General features: G+C 39.8%; 1 protein-coding gene across 3 annotated transcripts in view; it reads left to right on the top strand.

Annotated features, from left to right (window-relative positions):
- LOC126297832 (intermembrane lipid transfer protein VPS13A-like) overlaps positions 1-21,977 on the top strand; it is a 759,301-nt gene that overhangs the window by 549,847 nt on the left and 187,477 nt on the right. For all 3 annotated transcript variants that reach the window (XM_049989081.1, XM_049989080.1, XM_049989079.1), the window contains exons 46-48: positions 16,543-16,893; positions 18,919-19,044; positions 19,140-19,286. In XM_049989081.1, coding sequence (XP_049845038.1) covers positions 16,543-16,893; positions 18,919-19,044; positions 19,140-19,286 — 624 coding nt within the window. The remainder of the gene's footprint in view (positions 1-16,542; positions 16,894-18,918; positions 19,045-19,139; positions 19,287-21,977) is intronic.

The raw sequence follows: 21,977 nt of genomic DNA, 5'->3' as shown, positions 1-21,977 counted from the left end.
TTTTGGAACAGTAAAGAATGGTGGAGATGAATTTCTTGGAAGAATTGTGACAGGTGATGGAACACGGCTCCATCATTTTACACCAGAGATGAAGAGGCAATCAGTGGAGTGGCATCATGCAAATTCACTCAAGAAAAAAAAATTCAAAATCACACCTTCTGCTGGAAAAATTATGGCTAAGGTGTTTTTCAATTCTGAAGGACTCCTGCTTGTGGAAATCATGCAAAATTGAACCACCATAAATCCTTATGCATATGTGACGATACTGAAGAAACTTCAAGCTTGACTGACTCGTGTTCAACCACATTGACAAAAGCAAGATGTTTTGCTGTTGCATGACAATGTATGGCCACATGTCAGTCAAAAAACCATGGAAGTGATCACTAAACTTGGATGGACAACACTGAAACACCTGCGTTATACTCCTGACCTGGCTCCATGTGATTGTCATCTCTTTGGGAAACTGAAAGACTCTCTTCGTGGAACAAGGTTTGAATATGATGTCTCTCTTGTGCACAAACAGTTGCTCCAACAGGTTGGTCCAGAATTTTACCATGCGGGTATACAGGCACTGGTTCCAAGATGGCGTAAGGCAGTTGAGAGGGATGGAAATTACGTGGAGAAATGAAAATATTGTTCCTAAAGGATGTATCTACACACTTTAAAAAAGATGGATAAAAAAAAAGTAGTGTGCTTTTCTTTTGGAGTGACCCTCATACATATACATAGTTAACCACATATCAATATCATTTAAATAGGTTTGACCAGCTTAACACAATCTCTGGCTTGTCTGTTGCTACGCTGACATGCATTGGTGACCTCAGTCACTATGAAAGAGAAACTTGAACGCTGTGAACGAATTAAGGTATAAATTTAAAAAAAATTAGTTATTAGATATTGCATTTTTATCTAACTATTGTTAAATTGTTATAAACTTTTCCTGCTTTAATCTGGCTCATTTTATCACGATAAAATTAACAGGAGAGGCAGTACTTCTTTAAAAAAGCAGCAGCTTCTTCTACAACTGTACTACTGAACAGCTGCTAATTTGCATATTATTATTATTATTATTATTATTATTTCACTTGGGCCATTTAGGATCATGTTAAGTCTTTGCTTTCTTTGAAGTCCAGGTTTCCTTCTCTCTTTTTAAATGGCTTGTCTATGATCTTCTGTTGATGTTTAGCCATATTTACCTGTGCAAATGTGAGCTTGGTAGCTGCAAGTTTGTTAAATTTTGATGAAAAGTGTTTGTCTCAAGTAGGCTATTTGAAATGATGTGTATCATACCAGGTTGTCGGTCCAAACACTTTAATTCCACTTTTTTGTTGAATAATCTCAGTTTATTTCCAAATCAAGTCTCCATTCATTATTGTTTATGCACAAATAAACAGCCAGCCACATATTACAATTGTCCTATATTGTGATTGTCTGAAAGTATTAATGTAACGCTGAAATGACCCATATGTTTATGAGTGACCAGTAAATGATAACACATTCCCTAATTACACTGGCCTTCCAAGTAGAAAGACATATCAAAATGAAAAATGATGCTTGCTGTGAACATTTGGAAATAACACAGTTCATTGTTCAATAATTATGTCACATGTTGCAGAATGCATTACTGAAGTTAGTCACAGTTCTTCTTGAGGTTAATTGCTTGCTCATAGTCAGTCATTTAGAAACTTCACTGAATTAATGAAAGGTCTCGCAGATGCGAAATCTAGATGAAACTTGGCACATTGTATGGGTTGTAATTTATGCTAATTTGACTGTGGTATGTTTTTAGACACAGATCTTGCTCATTTCAAAGTCTGCAATGAAACTGACTAAAATGGCTCCTAGAAGCATCCCTTTTATAAGATTACAATAATTAAGACTACTTTCAATGGCTGTTTTTAGTAACACAGTTCACGTTTTCCGTCGCACTTCAGAGTAGACCGGGAACTGTCTCATAGGCATGCCGGATGTGAACTGACTGCACACGGCCCATGCTGCCTGAGTTGTTGTTGTTGTTGTTCCGCTGGCAGAGGTCGTGGCCGAATTCTCACGTGCCCTCTGGTGGACGGGACTCTATTTGCGGCAACTACCACCCGTGACGCGCCGTGCCGATGTGCGCCTCCCGTGATCTTTCTGGTGGCTACTGCACTCCTCCTCCTTCAGGGGGTGAAGCCACTGTGATCCACTGCATCAGAATGTGGAGCGTTGTGCAGGAGTGATGACCTCCATGTCCATCAGAAGGCTGGAGTCGAGGGGATCTGCCAACCCTCAAGCCGGAACCTTCGAATACAGATGGGAGTGACCCACATGAAGGGGCCCCCGTCGTCCCACCACCGGAACATGGGACAGAACGGGAGACATGCCGTCGTACTCTGGATCCAGGTCCACCCCGGGAGGAGCAAGACCCCGTGGCGTCGACGATGTGGAAGGGATGACCACAGGTGAACCAGCCTCCTGAGAAACTGGGCCTGCGAGGGGGCCGGCTCTCACTGGGGCTTCGCTAACAATGGCAATGACAGTGCTGGAGCTACTGGAGGCTGCCAAGGCTGAGAGCCATCGCAGTGTGGCGGAATCACAGGAAGGAGGGGCGGTAGCATCCCCTGAGAAACCAACACAGGTGCCGGCAATGGAGAAGCCGGTGCTCAAGGGGTCGGAGGGTGGGTGCCCAAATGTGGACGTAGCTGATTTTGGTGACGACGTACCTCCCGGTCCCCCGTCTGCAAGGTATAGAGCCGGCGGCCATTTCGGTGCAGGACCACTGCCGGTATCCAACATGGATTGCGATGTGCCCAGACCGACATAACCGGTGGAAAGCCGGGTACTCCGTTTTGCAAAGACTGGCGAGGACCAGGCTGAAGGAGGTGCAGCAGAGTCCTAGGTTGGCGCCCATGGAGGAGCTCTGCGGGGCTGCATTCTCCCATAGGTGTGGTCCGGTATGCCGTCAGGAAAAACGTCAACGCCTCCTCTGCAGGAAATTCGTGCACATACTTTTTCATCTGTGTTTTAAATGTGCACACCATGCGCTCGGCTTCCCCATTCGCGATGAATACCGAAGCACCTACAAAAATCCTGGAAGGTCTGCGACATAAACTGAGGTCCATTGTCAGAGACCAGGGTGACTGGTAGACCTTCCACAGAAAATATTTTTGCTAGTGCCTGGATTACAACCTCTGAAGTGTTTGAGGAGCAGCGAACCACATATGGAAATCGGGAATAAGCATCAATGGCAATGAGGCAAAAGCCATTGAGAAACGGGCCCACAAAATCGATGTGAACACGTTCCCATGCCTGGGTTGCAGGCGGCCATGAAGAGAACGCTGACCTGGGAGATGCCTGTTGGCTCGCACACTGGGAACAGGCGGCCACCAAGTGCTCAATTTCACTGCCAATACCGGGCCAGTACACATGACTGCGAGCCAAGGTTTTAATACAGGAAACACCCAGTGTCCCTCATGTAACAACTTGAGGACTTCCCTACGCAAACTTGCAGGAACAACCACGCGAGGAGCTGTATCATCAGTAGCCACAAGGAGAACTACTTCCAGGATGGAGAGGTGGTCTTGTAGCACAAAATAATAATGAAGAGGGTCCGAGGCCTGGCCTGGAGGTCGGGATGACCACCCCTGCTGAATGAGGTGAACTACTTGCCAGAGAACCGGGTCAGCTGCCGTTTCCTTGGCGACTCTAGAACTAGTAATTGGGAAGCCATCAACCGCTTGGCGGGACGCCACATCCAAATGAAAACACATAATCTCCTCTCAATCAAACTTAGGATCTGGGCCCACAGGAAGACGGGAAAGAGCGTCTGCGTTGGCATGCTGTCCGGTAGGGTGAAAATGAATGTCATAATGGTACTTAAAGAGGAACAAGGCCCAGCACTGTAGTCTGTGGGCCGCCCTATCCAGAATCAGAGAGGCGGGGCCAAATAACGATATTAACGGCTTATGGTCAGTGATTAACTGAAACTTTGTGCCATACAAGAAAGGGTGAAACTTGCTAACAGCGTAGACAATGGCCAAAGCCTCTTTTTCCACCTGGGAGTAATGGGCCTGTGCAGGACTAGGAGTTTTAGACGCAAATGCCAGTGGCTGCTAGGAACCATCTGCGTTGGGATGGGCCAGGACCGCCCCCACCCCATACTGCGAAGCATCTGTATCCAGGACCAACGGCTTATGGGGGTCAAAAGTAGCCAAACACGTCGCTGACGTTGGGAGGCCTTTCAACGAGGTGAATGCTCGCTCACATGCAGGCGACCAATCAAAAGGAACACCCTTGCGCAGAAGGCAGTACAGGGGGCGGGCGATGGTGGAAGCCCAGGGAATGAACCAGTGGTAACAGGCAATCTTGCCTAAAAAAGCTTGTAACTCCTTCAGCGAAGCAGGCAGCGAAAGGTCGACGATACCTTGGACCAAACTTCCTAGCGGCTGGACGCCGTGCCGAGAGATTGTGTAGCCCACATACTCAATGGACGGTTGGAAGAAGAGTAACTTACGCAGGTTGCAACGCAAGCCCATGGACCTGAATTTGAGAATGAGGGTGCCAAGGTTGTGCAAGTGTTCCTTCATGCTGTGGCCCGTGAAGTTATGTCGTCCAGGTAATTAATACAATGAGGGATTGTCGACGTGACGTGCTCAAGATAACGCTGGAATATCGCCGGGGCACTGGATATTCCGACGGCCAACCACTGGTATTGGTAACGGCCAAATGGGGTGTTGACAACCGCCAGCCGTTTGGAGTCCTCATCAACAGGTATCTGATGATAAGCCTCCGAAATATCGATTTTCAAAAAATATTGGCCTCCCACTATGGCACAGAACAATTCATCAGCACGAGGCAATTGGGAATTAATGGTGGCCTTGAAATCGCCACAAAGACGTAATTTTCCTGAGTGTTTCCTGACAATAACGAGGGGCGAAGCCGACTCACTAGAAGAAATGGGAAGAACGACCCCTAGGGCTGTCAGCCGGTCTAGCTCTTCCTTTACCTGAGGGCGGAGAGCCAAGGGGATCTGCCGCGCACATAGAAAACGTGGGTGAGCCGACGCCTTCAACGTTAAGTGAGCATCAAAGTCGGAAACACGCCCCAGGCCCTCCTCAAAGATATTCGGAAAGTCAGAGATCAAAGATTGTAATGATTGATAGGGAACATCTTCGGAGACCAACTGTAGGGTGTCAGTGATAGAAAACCCGAAAGCTTGAAAGGCATCCAAGCCAAAAAGGTTAGCAGAGCTCGCATCACTGACAACAATAAAAGTAATAGGCCAAGTGACTGATTTGTAGGGCATGTTGGTAGTGAATTTGACCCATTAGGGGAATGAACTGTTTACCATAACCACGTAGACTCCGGTAAACTGACGCCAATGGGGGCGACCCAAGGTCGGAGTAAGTTTGTGCATTCAACAAAGAAACTGTCGCGCCCGTAACTACTTGCAGTTGTAATTGGCGTGACCGAACCGACATCTCGATAAAGAGTTTGTGGGCTGATGTGTCAGGAGCCTGGCCCGATGAAACTTCCTGAATGTCAACGTCAATGTCCTCTGTAACTGCTTCCTTCGATTCTTTCGAGGCTGAGCAGCAAACTTTAGCAATGTGTCCTTTTTTATTACATTTGCGACAAATGGCCCAACGCTGGGGGCACTCTGGCCGATCGTGATGTATATAGCACGACGCACAGGACGGTAACAGGGGCGGCGGTCGGAACTCTGTTTACGCGCCATGCGGGAGCGGCCGTAAGGGCCGGATTGTACCGCTCGCACGTCGTCCACTCCGGCGGCAGTGGACGCGGCCGCGCCGCCCTGAACCTCCGCGACGTCGCACCACGCTCCCAACTGTTGACCGGCTGCGTGAGAGACTTCATATGATTGAGCAATGGGCAGGACCTCCTCGAGGGAAGGGTCTTCTAACTGCAGGGCCCGTAGCCGGACCTCCCTATCAGGGGTCGAACGAACAAAGACGTCGCGCACCATAACGTGGGCATACGACTCTCGCGACTGCTCCGTGACAAAATGACACTTGCGACTAAGACCGTGCAGGGTAGCGGCTCACGCCCGGTAAGACTGATGGGGCTGCTTTTTGCATTGATAGAACTCGACCCTAGCCGCCACAACATGCGTGGGGCGGCTATAATATGAAGACAGTAAGGAACACAATGCGTCAAAAGACAAGGAAGAGGGTTCCTGCAATGGCGCTAGCTGCCGCAAAACTTCATACAGCGAGTGAGATATCCGAGACAAGAAAGAGCATGACATACCTCCGCATCGGTAACATGAAATGCCTGGAAATGCTGCCGAAGGCGATGTTCATACGCGTCCCCATCCTCCGCCATTTCGTCATACAAGGGAAAGGGAGGAGGGAACTGCGCTGGAGCAAATGGCGTGGAGAGCAACGCCGGAAGCACTTGTTTCATGGTGGCCATGAGCTCCGTCTGCTGCGCAGCCAAAACCCGCACTAAATCCTCCATGCTGCGGATAAGCTGCGAAACTGGAACAACGACGCAACACGCGAAAGAACGACCCTACTCGTCTACTACTTGTGTAGTAACACGGTTCACGTTTTCCATCGCACTTCAGAGTAGAACGGGAACTGTCTCATAGGCATACCCGATGCGAACTGACTGCCCACGGCCCGTGCTGCCTGAGTTGTTGTTGTTGTTCCGTTGGCAGAGGTCGCGACTGAATTCTCGTGTGCCCTCTGGTGGACGGGACTCTATTTGCGGCAACTACCGTCCATGACAGGCCGTGCCGATGTGCGCCTCCAACGATCTTTCTGGTGGCTACTGCACTGTTGTGTGCTGTTTTCTTACAAATTAAAATTACATATGTATGCTTCTGAGCAAATTAATAGTAAGGGAAAATTCTAGTAAATGCACACTTTTAGATAAAACAAGACTTGCTATTAAGTTCTGCCATCTTGTTTGCCAAAATATGGTATTGTATTCCAGTAAAAATGCTTTTAACTATAAATGCTTATCACTCTAAAACTAAATGAGTGCAAAATTGTCCCATATTTTCCAGTTTCACTTGTCGTGGGAGGTGATTATCCTCCATCATTGTATATGAAAAGCAAACAAAATGTCCTACTTCAGTGTGCAGAAATGTTTCAGTTTTCATAGTCATATTTGTTACATAATCTTATATACATATACAACATATTGCTCAAAATGTCACAATAGTTTACTTATAAACAGAATGGAACATGTTTGATGAACTCCTATACTTTGACTCAAATCAGTATCTCATATTTTGAAATCAAATTGTCAAGTATCCAATTTTATAGTTGTGAAGTGACCACTCACGTATTTTATGCCATACAAAGAGAAGAAAACCTTACTCACAACACCATTACATATTTACTAGTTAAATCAAACTAATGGATAGAAGCTATTTCAAATCATTACATTATTTCACTCAAATTAGATTACTATCTTCACTCAACCAGAAAATTAAATCATCATGAAATTCCCTACAGTGTCGCTAAATTATCTACTGTTGTCAAAATATTCATATTATTTTTGACTTACATTACCAGTTAATTATCAAAAATAATTTTCCTACAATGTATCATCATTACATTAAACCAATCAGTCGAATTGCCTTGATTGTTCAATAAAGTTCCTTTTTCAGTGTCACAAATTACACATATGAATATTATGAAATATTACCTAGCTCAGACATATTTTCACTATAACAAAACCAGACCTACATGTATATAGGTAGCAGTACATTACTCATTTATCTGTTAGTTCCATTATATCCTTCTATTCCTACTCTTGTTATACAAAGGAATATATTCTCAAAAATTACCTTATTGCACAGACAGGATCCCTAACCATTACTATACAAAAACATTTCTCATTACTTCTCATCAATACTTCACCAATGCATTGTTGTACCTTCATTATTAATTCATTACTCTATTATCTAAGAAATAAACATCTGTTTTGCTCCTCATATACAAAAAGTGAATCTTCAGAACCACATTCCACAGTAACAAATCCTGGCTTTATGTGCAAAATTTACTCTCATAAAATAACAGACAAAATCCCAATTGGAAGAACTGATACTTCACTGCATTCCATCATACTGTTTGAAATTCCGGGCATGAAGGTGAAACATATATAAAACCTTGCTTTTTCATTCCACGCATGTTATTATAGGCAACTGTATCTTTAACTTTATTTCACTGTACTGATGCCTGAAGAGCTATAGTGTGACACATTTCTACACATATGAACAAATACCTCCATAACTAATTGCACAGGGCACAAACTTTTATATCTTATCATAAATAGTACTAGGCCCTGTATTCAAGATCTTTTCTCGTTCTTTTCTTCTGTCACTGCTGCTGCACAAATTCCAATGGATTTCCCATTACTTGATTGCCTTAGACCTTAAATATGACTTTCAGATACTTCCACCTTTTTACCATATCCTGACAATGCCTTTTATTTTCTGTTCACCTTATCATTTCGGTGAAAGAAATTTATTAGTGCTGAAACATTATTCTCATTATCACCTTTAAAACTAAAACAAATAGAACACATCAGTTTTACAAAATACCTTATATTCTTGTACACCATCCTTGCATCCATTCTCTTATAATTACTAACCCAACCTAAACTAATAATGCAGAAGAAACACTCCTGAAATATGTTACCATACTACAGATTATACAACAGTTGAAGGCAATTACTGATCCACTTTCAAGGTATTGACAGGATTGTAGAAAAGGTTGAGTGCCTTAGGAAAAATGAAGACTAAGAACACCCAGCTTGGGGCATGCATTATCACCACATAATTAATTCAATACAGACTTTAGGGCCTGCTGCTTGTAGCGTCACAATGAATTTGAATCCCTGCTCTTCCATCTAATTTTGCACCACTAATTTCTGACCAACATCTGTGTTCTTTATCATCTACCAACCACTGAAATCCACAGTCAGTTATATGAACATTTGATCTCCAGCAAAACCATTTGCATTTCCCATTATATTTACAATGAAATTGATTTCTTTGACATTTGAATTCAGAGTGGTGCTCTTTACATGTGCATTGAAAATTAGCTTTTGATAGTTATTACAGAAATTACTTCCTGTACACCTTCATTGAAAACTATATGCAAAGGACAAGTATTGAAAATTACTTTTTAAATCTTGGTACTGAAAATTCCTTTTTTGTTCAGATTAGATGAAAAACAACTTTTTGCACTTTCTGGCCATATACTGTTTACTGTTTATTTCTTTAACTGTCTCTAATGCTCAGTACATATCCATCACTAATAACTTGAAAAGAAGGTTCTTTACATGAATATACTTTTCTGCTTTCAGTTTGTTCACACTTAACATGACTTACCTCAGTTGTTGCTAATAGCTTTACACTTACCTGATTGTTAATTTCCATAGCTTTATAGTCTTTGCCAAAAAAATCATTAACTTCAGTACTTTCACACTAAGTGCACACACTCACTCTCCACATCAAGAACATCAGTATGTACAGCAACAATTTTCTGTTTGACTCCCAGAACCTGAATATCAACATTACTTACTTGCAATACATCCATAATTAATTCATTATCATTACCATCATCATCTGTATCAGTATTTATTTCCATGTCTGTCAGCACTACTCCCAGATCAAATCAGTAACAACTTTGTCAACTTTTTCACTTAACATCAGCACACATTTTGCTTCAGCATCACCAAATGTAACATTATTTACACCAGCACCCTCCTTATGTAACCCAAACTCTCAATATCCTCAGTATAAACTTGTTTTGGATTGGAAGTTATTTCATTACTCTCATCAAAAGTACATACAACTTTCATTCCCTTATTACATTTGTTTTCAATTACATTTGCATTGGACAACCTAATTTTGAATCAAAATTTTCTGGTGCAACTGAATTTTCTTTACCAAAGTTGTTGACAGTTTGGCCTGTTCTTAAATGTAAAAAGCTGTTGTCTTTTTCAGTCTCATTACTCATTTCCACCTTTAAATTACTGCTGTCAGTTTTAACTACATTACAGTTAGGATCTAATTCAGACTTTGAACTAGCATTTTTTTCTTCAGCAAGCTGTTTGTCATCAAGTAATTTGACAATCTCACTTTTTGAATATGACCAGTCACCATCTCTCACCAAATTCATTACCTTAAAATAATTTCCAGTCACCAGTTGCTTTGGCCATCTACATAGATCTGCAGATCATAAACTCCAGATTGGCTCAGCTCTCCATTGTATATATGTGCTCTGCCTCACGTCTTTTAGCTGTCATACTCCAGGTTGTGATGTCAGTTGAACGTTGATCAATGGAAGTCATTGATGGGGGTCAACGTTTCCCAGTATTCTACCAATAAAATAATCCCTACCATCTACTTTATCCATGACTGAGCCTATGACATTATTCCATTTCACATACCTATGAAGTATTACACCCAGGTATTTCTTTGAGTTGGCTGATCGCAGTGGTAACTCACTGGTATCACATACACAGGATACTACATTTTTTGTTTTGTGGTACTATAGTCATAGGGGAAACTACATAATTTGGTTTTTTGTTTTTTACCTCATATGATTGTTCTTTTGAGAATATGTGTTTATGTTTCTGAACACTTAAATCAAGATGCTAATCTTTGCACCACTTTGATATCATAGCAAGAGCTGACTGAATATTTATGCAGCTTCCTTTGGACAGTATATCACTGCAGATAATTACATCATCTGGAAAGAGTCTGAGGTTACTATTAATACTGTCAGCAAGGTCATTAATATCCAATGTAAACACAAGGCTCCCAGCACACATCCCTGGAGCACAGTCAAAGTTACTTTTACATCTATTGATGACTCTCCATCAAAGATAGCATAATGCACCCTTCCTACCAAGACATCCTCATCCACACACAAATTTCACATGATACCTCATACGATTGTTCTTTTGAGAATATGTGTTGTTGTGGCAATGAGTGAAATGCTTTTCAGAAATCAAGCAATACTATGCCTATCTGACTGCCTGGATCTAAGGCTTTTAGTATGTCAAGTGAGAAAAGTGCAAATTGGGCTTCACATGATTGATGTTTATAGAATCTGTGCTGAATGTCATGGAGGAGGTCATTCTGTTTAAGATACTTCATTATCTTTGAACTCAGAATGTGTTCTAGGAGTCTATAAAAACTCAATGTCAAGGATATTGGGCATGGTTTTTTGTTTGGGGGTTAGATTAGTTTAAAGAGTAGCTAACTCAGCTGCGAATTCAGTATAGAATCTGATAGGGAGTCAATCATGCCCTGAAGTTTTGTTCAGTTTCACCAATTTCAGCTATTTCTCAACATCACTGACACTTAACACTCATTTCATTCATTTCTTCAGTGGTACAAACATCAAATTGATGTGATTCTCCTGGGTTTTCTTTTATAAAGAAACATTTGAAAACATAGTTCAGCAATTTTATTTTAGTTTCCAACTTAATTTCACATTCTGTCTCACTTGGGAGTGATTGGACACTAACACTGGTGCCACTAACAGCCTTTACATATGACCAGAATTTCTTTGCATTTGGTGGAAGATCATGTCACAAAATTCTCATATAGTAGTCATTGAAGGCTTTTTACTCACTGCTCTTGACAGACCAATGTGTTTATTTCAACATCTCCATATGCATAGCTCCATGCATTATTTTGCACATATTATGCAGTGATCTCTGTTTCTTTAGAAGTTTTCTTACAGTGACTGTACACCATGGAGGTTCCCAACATGTATGAACTGTTCTACTGGGAACACATGCTTCGAGTGCTGTTCCTCCTCTATATACTCCTGTCCTGTGTAGTTCCAAGTTCCATTTTAATATATGATACACTTGTTCTAGGTAGTTTTCAGAGAAATCATTTGGTAATGTGTCACAGAATGTCTTGTGATACCCACCACTAACAATCTATGGTTTTTCCAAATGATTGATCCTCCAACGATTACAGTACAATTACACAACATTCATACAAGTAAACTAGTGATTTCTCTGAAGTTTTCCGTGATATTAGGAGTTGAGTCTGGCAGCCAGTAGAAGGACCCAATGATCATTTTATGCCCACACATGATACTGAGTCTTGCCCAAACAGTCTCTCAAGCAGTTTCAATTTATATCTGGTTGAATTTGAGTTTCTTGTCTGCTGCAACAAATTACCATGTTCATTTCTCATTAGCCTATCATTTTGATATACACTTAAATTTTCCTCAAACATCTAACTGCTATCAAATTCAGATTTAATTAGCTTTCTGTACCTAGTAGTATGTGTGTTTCACTGCTTTTGAGAAGTGCTTCAAACTCTGGCAATTTGTTGTGAAAACTTTGGCAGTTATTTGCTAGGATTCTAATGCTCTTGACTCTGGGAGGCATTCCTTTGGATCATATATTTTTACAGGTCTCCTACAGCTGTCACTATCTGAACTGTCATAGCTTGTCACAGAACCTTTGAAGTCTCTGGTTCAGTCCTTCCACTTTACCGAGAACAAGGGGGCCATGATCATTTCTGGAAACATTGAGGCAAATTTTGAGCTTTGTTGAAACTCTGTGTGCAAGGCTGGTTCTCTTAACCACCTCTGCCAGTGGCTGGAATGGTCCAAATATGACTTCAGAGTCCAGGCAACAGGCGTTATTTCTTCCTATATGCACCACACTGTGGATTTGGTTGCCAGAATAACCTCTTCAACATGTTGAAGAGGTTCCCACACAATGAGTGCACATTTGTTGTTCCTTCCTGTGACCTTCTGCTATTTCCATAAGGGGTGCCATTATTCATTCCATTATTCACTGTGCATTTGAACTACCAACAATTAATGGAGCCTTGCTCTTTTATGTTTGCCTCCTGTTGACACAGGTCAAAGTAGTTTTCCCCATCACTGGTGAAGCGAGTCCCACTGACTCAGTTTCAATGTCAGTGAAAGATAGCCCCTCAAACCTTGTTGGTTAGGGTGATTGGTAGAACATCCTAAGTCCTTGCTGGTCTTTGTCTAACCTGCACAGGATGTCTAGACCAACCATTGACACACCACTCACAGTCAAGTGGCCAAGTAATGATAGATTCTGTACTTTCAGTAGAGGTGACAGGATTCACAGAAGAGGTTAATACTTGCCATTCCTTTGATGCTTCTGATACAAAGCTCTGGGGAGCTCTGCCAGCATACCGATTCACAGCAGCTGAAAATGTGACCATAGTCAGGGCAATTTCCAACTGCTTACAAACTTTAATCAACTCATCCTGTGTTGGTGGACAGCATTCACAGTTTGTCTGAATTATGACTGGTGCAGAGTTTTACAGGGCAGTGTACGTATAACTTTCAACTTAGTCTACTGATTATCATTTAATCTTTTGAGCTAAAAATGTTACTAATTTCCTTTCAGAATTGAAGCAGTTAGTACACAAAATGAATTTTCTATTAGGACAACAGAAAACCTTTGGTAAAAATTACAAGTTTCCTAAAACTTTTGGAAGTTATAGTCACTACAAAACTCGAAAACAATGTAAATGTATGATAAATGTGGATAATATACACCTCTCTTGAAAGCAAAAACTAGATCTAACATAATATGTTAGTAATAATAGTGGTATGTGTGACTAACTAAATCACAAATGCTAGTTTACTATGACATGGCTGACACACATGTCAATGGTAACTTCTGAAAATTATTAAAAAAAATATATGTTGAACCACAATGATATAAACTGTAATACATGGTGAGCTATTCTTTTTCAGAAACTGTAAATCACAAATTCTGCTTTGCTATGAAATACGTTACCATCACTTATGAAAATTTTTAAAAGATATGCTTTTATAAGCATCTGATAATTCTCAAAAATAAATTTGTATCTCATGTAATCATACAGTGAATTTAGGAAACAACTGTTTTTGAATGAGAGTAGGCCTACTGTGTGTTTGTCATGTCACTTGTAAATGTTCAAAATTTCATAATATAACACAATAGACAAGAGTAATAACACGGACAATGAAAGATTATAGAAAAGTGATGTGATCAGAAACACTATTGGAAACCAGGGTTTTGAATGAGCAAATGAATCTGGCAAATGTGGTCTCACAGAAAGGAAACCACAGAAATTGGCTTTCATATGTAAACAAGCATGTGAATTGCCCAGATTTTTTACTAGTTAATTCTGTGAAAACTTTTTAACTGGAGTGTGAAACATAAACACTGTAGCATCAGTTGACCTATGTAAACATTATGAAACTTGTGCAGCTCCAACAAAGCACATCTTCTGCCAGGAGCAGCTAACAGTGCCTTCCACAAAACATTCACCTTCCACTGCAGTAGGAGAGGGGTGTGTACTTTATGCAAGATTTCCTCCATGGATTGCAAAATGTTTGTCTTTCAGGAATGATGTCAGTAGTGATAGACATTTTGGCATTCTGCTGAACCATTTTACTGATTTTAGTGACTTAGTAATATGCTCTAGTGTTTTTAGAACATAGGGAGGAGTCTTCTTCTGCTTTTAATAGTTATAAATATATTTTGATACAGCTATACCTTGTTAGTGTTCACTTTTGTCATAGCTGTGGTTGATTGCTCTGAAGGACAAGACTATCAAACTCTCTTTGGTGGTTGGGCGCTAGATACAGCCAAAGGCACACACAGTTCATTGGGAGATATTTTGTTTTGGGAATCATGAGCAATTTCGGTCCTACAAGCCAGCAGGAAAATAACAATTGACTCAGACAAAGCCCCACCTGCCAGGGTAACCCTTTTGCAACTGAGGGGTATTGCAGATTTCACATGGGTTGCCAACTTGTTTCCCTAAATAGCCATCCATCCCATTGGCCCATAGCACACATTGAGATTGAGTTTCCTTTTATAGAGATTTGCATCACCTTTATATCACCTTTATGATTTGGACAGTTAACCTTAGACCCACCTTTCCCTGTGGCATTATCACCTTTATGATTTGGACAGTTAACCTTAGCTCAACCTTTACCTGTGGCTTATAATGTTCCACTGCTATGCTTCACATTGGTCACTGAAGTATGCCCAGTGCTTGTAGTTTCAGAGGACTTTTAGTCATTGCTAGCTCCCAGCTCAGGAACCCCAGGTTTGCCAGACTCATAGCTATCTGGTGAACACTGATCTCCCTGAGTTGTTTGCCATTTGTCACAACACAGGAGGCATGGGTGCATTATTGAATGTCATGTACATAAGAAGCATCATCCCCCTGTTTTATGAAAGGCAGAATTCAAATTCTTATCACACTTCCCCCTGCCAACTGAAATTAGTGTGCCATGTTGCGGAGTTGTGAGGAGTTACTGAATCATAGATCCGTACAGTATGGGAATTTGTAACCTGTGCTGTGGAGTCACCATAAATAAGTAGTTCAGGGTACTAAAACTGTGTTATCATGGTGTACACACACATGCTGTAATGTACAGAAAAATTTAAAAATACACTTTTAGGATAAATACATTATTTAATAAATAGACACTGCAATGCCAATTATGGTAATTACTTTATTTCCTAACATGCTGTGACCAATATAAGAACTGACAGGTCATGTATTTGTGTTTTTTTTTCTGAGAGATAGTAATAGAGTATTACACATTTTATCTATGTTAAGTTAGTCCTTTAGTGCATAGTAGTCTACATTTGAGCCAAACTTGAAAAACACAGTGTACTGTCTTCACGATTTTTTTTCTTGAATGAAACTGGTATGTGTATTGGTTCTTGAGGTTACTACACCTAATTGATAAGCAATGTGGGAAAAAAGATTTGTTTTGTGACATTTCTGGCACATTATGCATATTATGTGCAATCTGTAACAGTTCAGTGTTCTTTTATTACTATTTTAATATGCAACATAACTACAACCTTATGCATGATATCCAATGGCATGTGATCTACATCAGTACTCCTTTACTCAAGCAGTATGGAACATTTTCAAACAATTTCTGTCTGTACTCATACATAAATGAACTTCACCGTTCACACACAGGACTAAGTATCTATGCACACTTCAGCTGTAGAAATTTGTATTGCTGTTGATCTCCCCATATAGATAAGTGTCCAACATTGGTTAATAAGTGTGTGCGATTTATGATACAAAGTGTTTCAAAATGTCCTATACCAGATGAGTAAAGGCTCATTAATGTAGATCATATGCCACTGGACAGGATGAGTTATTTTATGTAGTAGAACATTCATAAAGAAATGCTAAATTCCTATATAATGTACCTTACAAGCATGGTGTGCCAGAAATGTGCCAAACCATTTATTTATTATGTTTTGGAAAATAAAACTTTTTTCAAAATAGCTTGTCAGTATCATTTAGTAACCACAGAAGCCAATGCATATGTTTTTCACTTTAAAAAATCATGCAGAAAGGGGTTAATTTATATTCCACGGTTGATAATTGACAGCGTTCAGAAAGTTTCTCAGTTGTTGAAAGTAAATTTTGTATTGTTTAATGAAGAAAAATTTACTGAAAAGTTAAAATATTAAACCATTATTACATTATCCATGCTCACAAATTTTTTGATTGTCTTATTTCTTTTGTAGGGTTCCTTGTCAGATATTGTTTATGAAGCACAGGGAGAAGAACCTTTGCTTTTTTGCTACAAAAAACACAGACGTCGATGTGTCCGTCTTCGAGCATATCACTCTTCCTGGTCACCTGCATTTTCCTTAGACAATGCAGGATGTGTTGGTCTGATAGTGTGCCATGACCGAGAAAGGAAAAGACATTACCGAATATTGCTGATATCTTCACTATCACAGCTGTGCCCTCAGCTTACTCGCATTGTGACTTTTCTTCCCAATTTCATTGTTAGTAATAACAGCAACAAACATCTGAGATTTATGGAAGAAAATGAAAGGGCAGACTTATGGATTGACTTGTCACCTGGTCAGGTATGTTGCATTTTGAAATTCATCTACAGATATCTTGGATTCAAACATTGTGTGCTGTAGGCATAGTTTGTTTTAAGTAAGTTTTCATTTTACTGAAATTTTTTTCACAGGCTGTTTTTTTTTATATTTTTCAATGCTATTTTATCTAAATGTTTGTACATTTTGAATGACTTACTCATCTATATTATAGTTACACAGTCTAATAATCATACACTGCAATAGTGGTCTGTTACGCCAACTTCCTTGTATGCATATTTTGATTACCTTAATGTTCATTCACCACAGATGGGACATAAAGAACTGGAAATTTATATATATTAACTTTTTTTTCTGCATGCAAGGCCTATTAATTTAGAAAGAGTTGATATAAGTATCTGCCGTTTTCTTTTATGATAACAGAAATGGGAACTTTGTACCAACAAACAAAGAATGAAACCAAGGACAGGCAACTACTCATCTGTAGGTAAATGACAACTGAAGCAAAGGTGCATATAAAAGCTCAGAAAGTTGGTGTAGCTTTGAAGCACTTACCTGTTGTTACTTTACAGCTTCACACATAGCCCTTCTTGTAGATGCATGTTACCATTGTGTTTCCACTTTTAATTTCTTTTTCTGTTCAGCGGAAGGGCTAAAGGTAACCACTCATTGTGTGGTTGAGCACTGAATGGTAGACATGCACACGATAGGTATTGAATACACACTTTTAAATAGGAAAATAGAGAAGTTATAGAAACTTGGGTTGTTTTCACATAGAGTATCTCTGCGTAGCATGTACCTCCTGTTATAGTTACGTTATAACACTACAACTAGAAATTATGTAGCTTCCAGACGCAGTCATTGATGGGATTGAACTGGCACCTATGGCCAGATCACAAACAACCATGGAGTCTGTTTTGCCATACCTGGGTCACCAACAATGCTACCTGACTTACATGTCCCCCACATGAACTAATGGAGGCTGGCTGCAATCAGGTTCTACTGACATCCAACCACCCACAAGTCACAACCTGCTGCCTCATGTTAACATTAGGTTCCATCAAAAGTCAGCATGATTCAACATGGCTGGTTGTAGTTTCATCAATGGCACCACCATGCTGTAGGCTTGGCATTGAGGCCATCACTGCTTGGTCAGTGCCAGCCTTTCCTCTTCAGCTTCCTCAATGGTCAGATGAAAAATCACAGCATAGGGACACAACATTAACTCATATGTTTAAATTTAAAATTGGCATGGAGACTCTCAGGATTCATATCTGAATCCAGCTGTTGGTTTCTCCATGTCTGTCACAAACTTGCAGTGTGTACACAACGTAATTTCTTCTGGATACCACACAAAGAGATAAAGCAGTGCCTGAGGACAGACTATGTCATTATTTGTTGGTGCCAGTCATGGTCTACTATGGTATGTTTTCAGAATGTTCCTATGTGCTATAATACTTAACTTCTATCTACTTACTGTATAGATTTGTCACAAAGTACAGATGACACAGAAGCTCAAATTGACTTCATGATAAAATAGACTATGAAGCATAATCACATGTCTTCGACCATTTTATTATAACCATGTGAAGAAATAAAATACATTTACAACATTAGTTATGGAGATGGATAATTGAGAATTAATAGACTCAAAGCCTTCCTTATCAGCTAGAGCCGGCCAGAGTGGCCAAATGGTTCTAGGTTCGAATCCTACCTCGGGCATGGATGTGTGTGTGTTGTCCTTAGTTTAGTTAGATTTAAGTAGTTCTAAGTTCTAGGGGACTGATTACCTCAGATGTTAAGTCCCATAGTGCTCAGAGCCATTTTAACCATTTTTTTTTCATAAGCTGGAATTGAAACACAGATAAAATATTACTGATTCACAAATGAAACAACTCTATAAAAGAAATTTTCTGTACTGATTCATGCATCTCATTTTATGATTGTTTGGATGTGTTAAACATTGGTTATTGTCCAAAATAAATTTTATACATACTAATGAGAAAATATAGATAATTAATGACTAGTGTGTGTATTTCATTATTTCAGTGTGTGCCATTTTGGCCAGAAACAGAATCAATGAACATGTATGTTAAATTTAGAGACAGCAAGATTATGTCTCAACATTTTCCCATAACAATTGTCCACCACACAGTTCTTCGAATGGATAAAGGCGTGAGTCTTGTTACTTGTTTCATTATTGAAATACGCTTGAGTTTAATATTGGATATGTGCACAACACATACTCTCAAATATGTTTCTTCTGACAGTGTGGACTATGTGTTTCGGTGACTGGTGGTGGGGATAAACCATTCTCTATTGCCTTCAATAACTACAGCTTTGGAGAAGCACCAGTTAGGATTGACAACTTGTGTGAGGATCTGTTTCTGAAGATCTACCAGCAAGATCTTGGTCAGGTATTATCCTTCATTTATTCTTAAAGCAGGAAATCAGTAGCAAACTATTTTTAGAATAATAAAATTGTATTATGAAAATGATATAGGAAATTTTAAAATAATTACATCATCCATCATCTCTCTTCCAACAACCAACACACTAATCGCACCCATTTCCACTTATTCATAGTTCTTTTCCCAGTACCACCAGGCTCCATGCTTGTCACTGTAGATGCAACATCCTTGTATACAAACATCCCCCATTGTCTTGGCCTCACTACCATGAAAAACTGATTTTTAAGGGCCCTCATGACACCAAATTCACCATATAAACCTTTTGCCTTTTGGCAGCAATGCTGTGCCACATAATTATTTCTTCATGGAAGAGTTTAAAAAAGGAATTCCCATTGATACCTACATGACACCAGGCTATGCTAACTTCTTTATGGACCATTTGGAGGATTTCTTCCTATCCACTAAATACACAAAATCTGAAGTACAGATTCATTAATGATATCTTCATGATCTGGAAGAGTGACAAAGCAACGGATACTCTCTTCTCCTGAACCTCAAAATCTACTGCGAAATCTACTGTCTCTGGTCATTTTGAACTCAGTGAGCTAACTTTCTAGGTGTTTATCTTCATCTGTAACATGAGGCTATAAGAACTTCTGCCCATATCAGATGTGCAGTATATGAACAGCATCTCCATTTTCGCAGCTCTCAAGTATTCCACAGTGAAAAGTCCTCCCCCTTACCCCCTTATAGTACTCAAACCAATGGCTACCTCATCTGCAGTGAGAATCAGTAGCTAAACAGCTATAGTCATAGCCTAGTCAAAGCCTTTGAAAACAGGCAATATCCTGACCAGCTAATCCAGAAACTGACTTCTTGTGCCATTCTCTTCTGTGACCCCAAAAACCTTGTCACCACTGTTAACCAATTACTGACCAGTACTGCTCTTATCACCCAGTGTCACTTAGGTCTAAAAAAAACTAACACATCCATCACCATAGCTCTCAATATCTCTCAATATTTCCTGAGATGAGAAATACCCTACCAAAAATCCTATCCTCTTATCCCAAAGTAGTATTCTCTCGCCTAATTAAGCTATGAAATGAAATATCCACATATGTGTGTGTGTGTGTGTGTGTGTGTGTGTGTGTGTGTGTGTGTGTGTGTGTGTGTGTGTGTGTTTATTTTCCATTATTATTGTCTTTCTCAGTCCTCATTTTACTAGCCACCTCCACCTCTCATGCCTCTAAATATCCCCAACTCCCTCCTTGCCCTTTACATATTGCATTTTCCCTGTTGCCACACTCCTTTCCTGTCTCTCCACTTCTTTCAACTTGACTGACAGAATGAAATATCCATTTGCATTTAAGGTTAATAACTGTGAAATAAAACACTCTGGTCACTCTATTTCAGTACTGTAGGGAATAAGATTATTTATGTAAAGGTTACAAAAACTTGGGCTTGAGCTGTTGCCAGAATGGCAGAAATGCTGTAAAGGTATTAAAATTTGTCAGTTGTTTAACATGCACGAAACACAAGGTGTCTAAATAAAATGTGAGTCATAAAAAATAAGCAGATACACGATAAACAGAAGGACCAAGAAAATATACAGTCAAGAAAGAAAAAAAAACATTCAAATTAAATGAAAAAAAATGCACAATCTTCATTCTTTATAATAAGATCTCAGTGAAACTTGGGGTTGTACCAGTTCAGGAAAACTTTCTCTGTCTAGATTGTGAAAGCAGCTAGACCATGTCTTTTGATCTTACTTCTGTCAGTTTGTTTATGTATTCTTTGAAGATGAAATATAGTTAGTCACTCAAAAAAAAAATGGAATTATAGATTTAAAATTAAGTACTCATCAGGAGAAAGAGTGTTGTGCTGTAGATAGCCACTGTAGAAGGGGCAGTTAAATCAAAAGGTCTTATGGAAATTTTACTCCTCCAGAGTAATTCCTCACCTGATAATATATTTCTTCTACAGGGACAAGATAGACACTTTTAATAGACTTTCATCTACACATATGCTTCATGACTATTGCTTACCCAGTGTTATTATTTGCAATTGTTTTCACTTCCCACAAAATGACATTAATTGGTTATTTTTGACTCCATAAAAATAGGAAAAATACTCACTGACACATTAAATAATGTTTGCTGAGGTGTTTTACATTAAATTCTATTGACTGATGTGCCTCACCAGTGTGTAAACTCATGTCAGATTTGTTAAGGTGAAGGGAAATTCCAGCTAGTAATACTTCAGGGTGATTTGACTCTAAGAATTTAATCTATTACTGAAAAATATTGCAGTATTTTTTTTTTGACTATATATAATAATGAACAATATAGCTTTGCTTTTCTGAATTTTGGATTTCCACCTCAGAACAGAGTGTGATTATGACCTTTCATTCATTAAGGAGAGGTGGGAAGTGGCAACAGGCAACAGGAGGAACTGGCCTAGAACTTTGTCTGACAGGTTCGTGGTGAATGTGGAAAACAGATTTGACCTGTTACTTCACTTAGAAGCTGATGAGCCAAAAGCAGGTGCAGGTGTAGACAGGGAACAACAAACTTTCAGCAACAAGCTGAAAAGTAAGAATGTAGGGAAATAAGTAAAGAGAAAGAAAGTGTTGTTGTTAGGTATTTCCCTTGGAAGTGGTGTTGCCCAACTTTTGCTGGATGAACTAGGATCAGAATA

Source organism: Schistocerca gregaria, chromosome X (assembly GCF_023897955.1).
Source record: "Schistocerca gregaria isolate iqSchGreg1 chromosome X, iqSchGreg1.2, whole genome shotgun sequence".
Lineage (NCBI taxonomy): Eukaryota > Metazoa > Arthropoda > Insecta > Orthoptera > Acrididae > Schistocerca > Schistocerca gregaria.
This window is presented reverse-complemented; position numbering and strand designations above follow the sequence as displayed.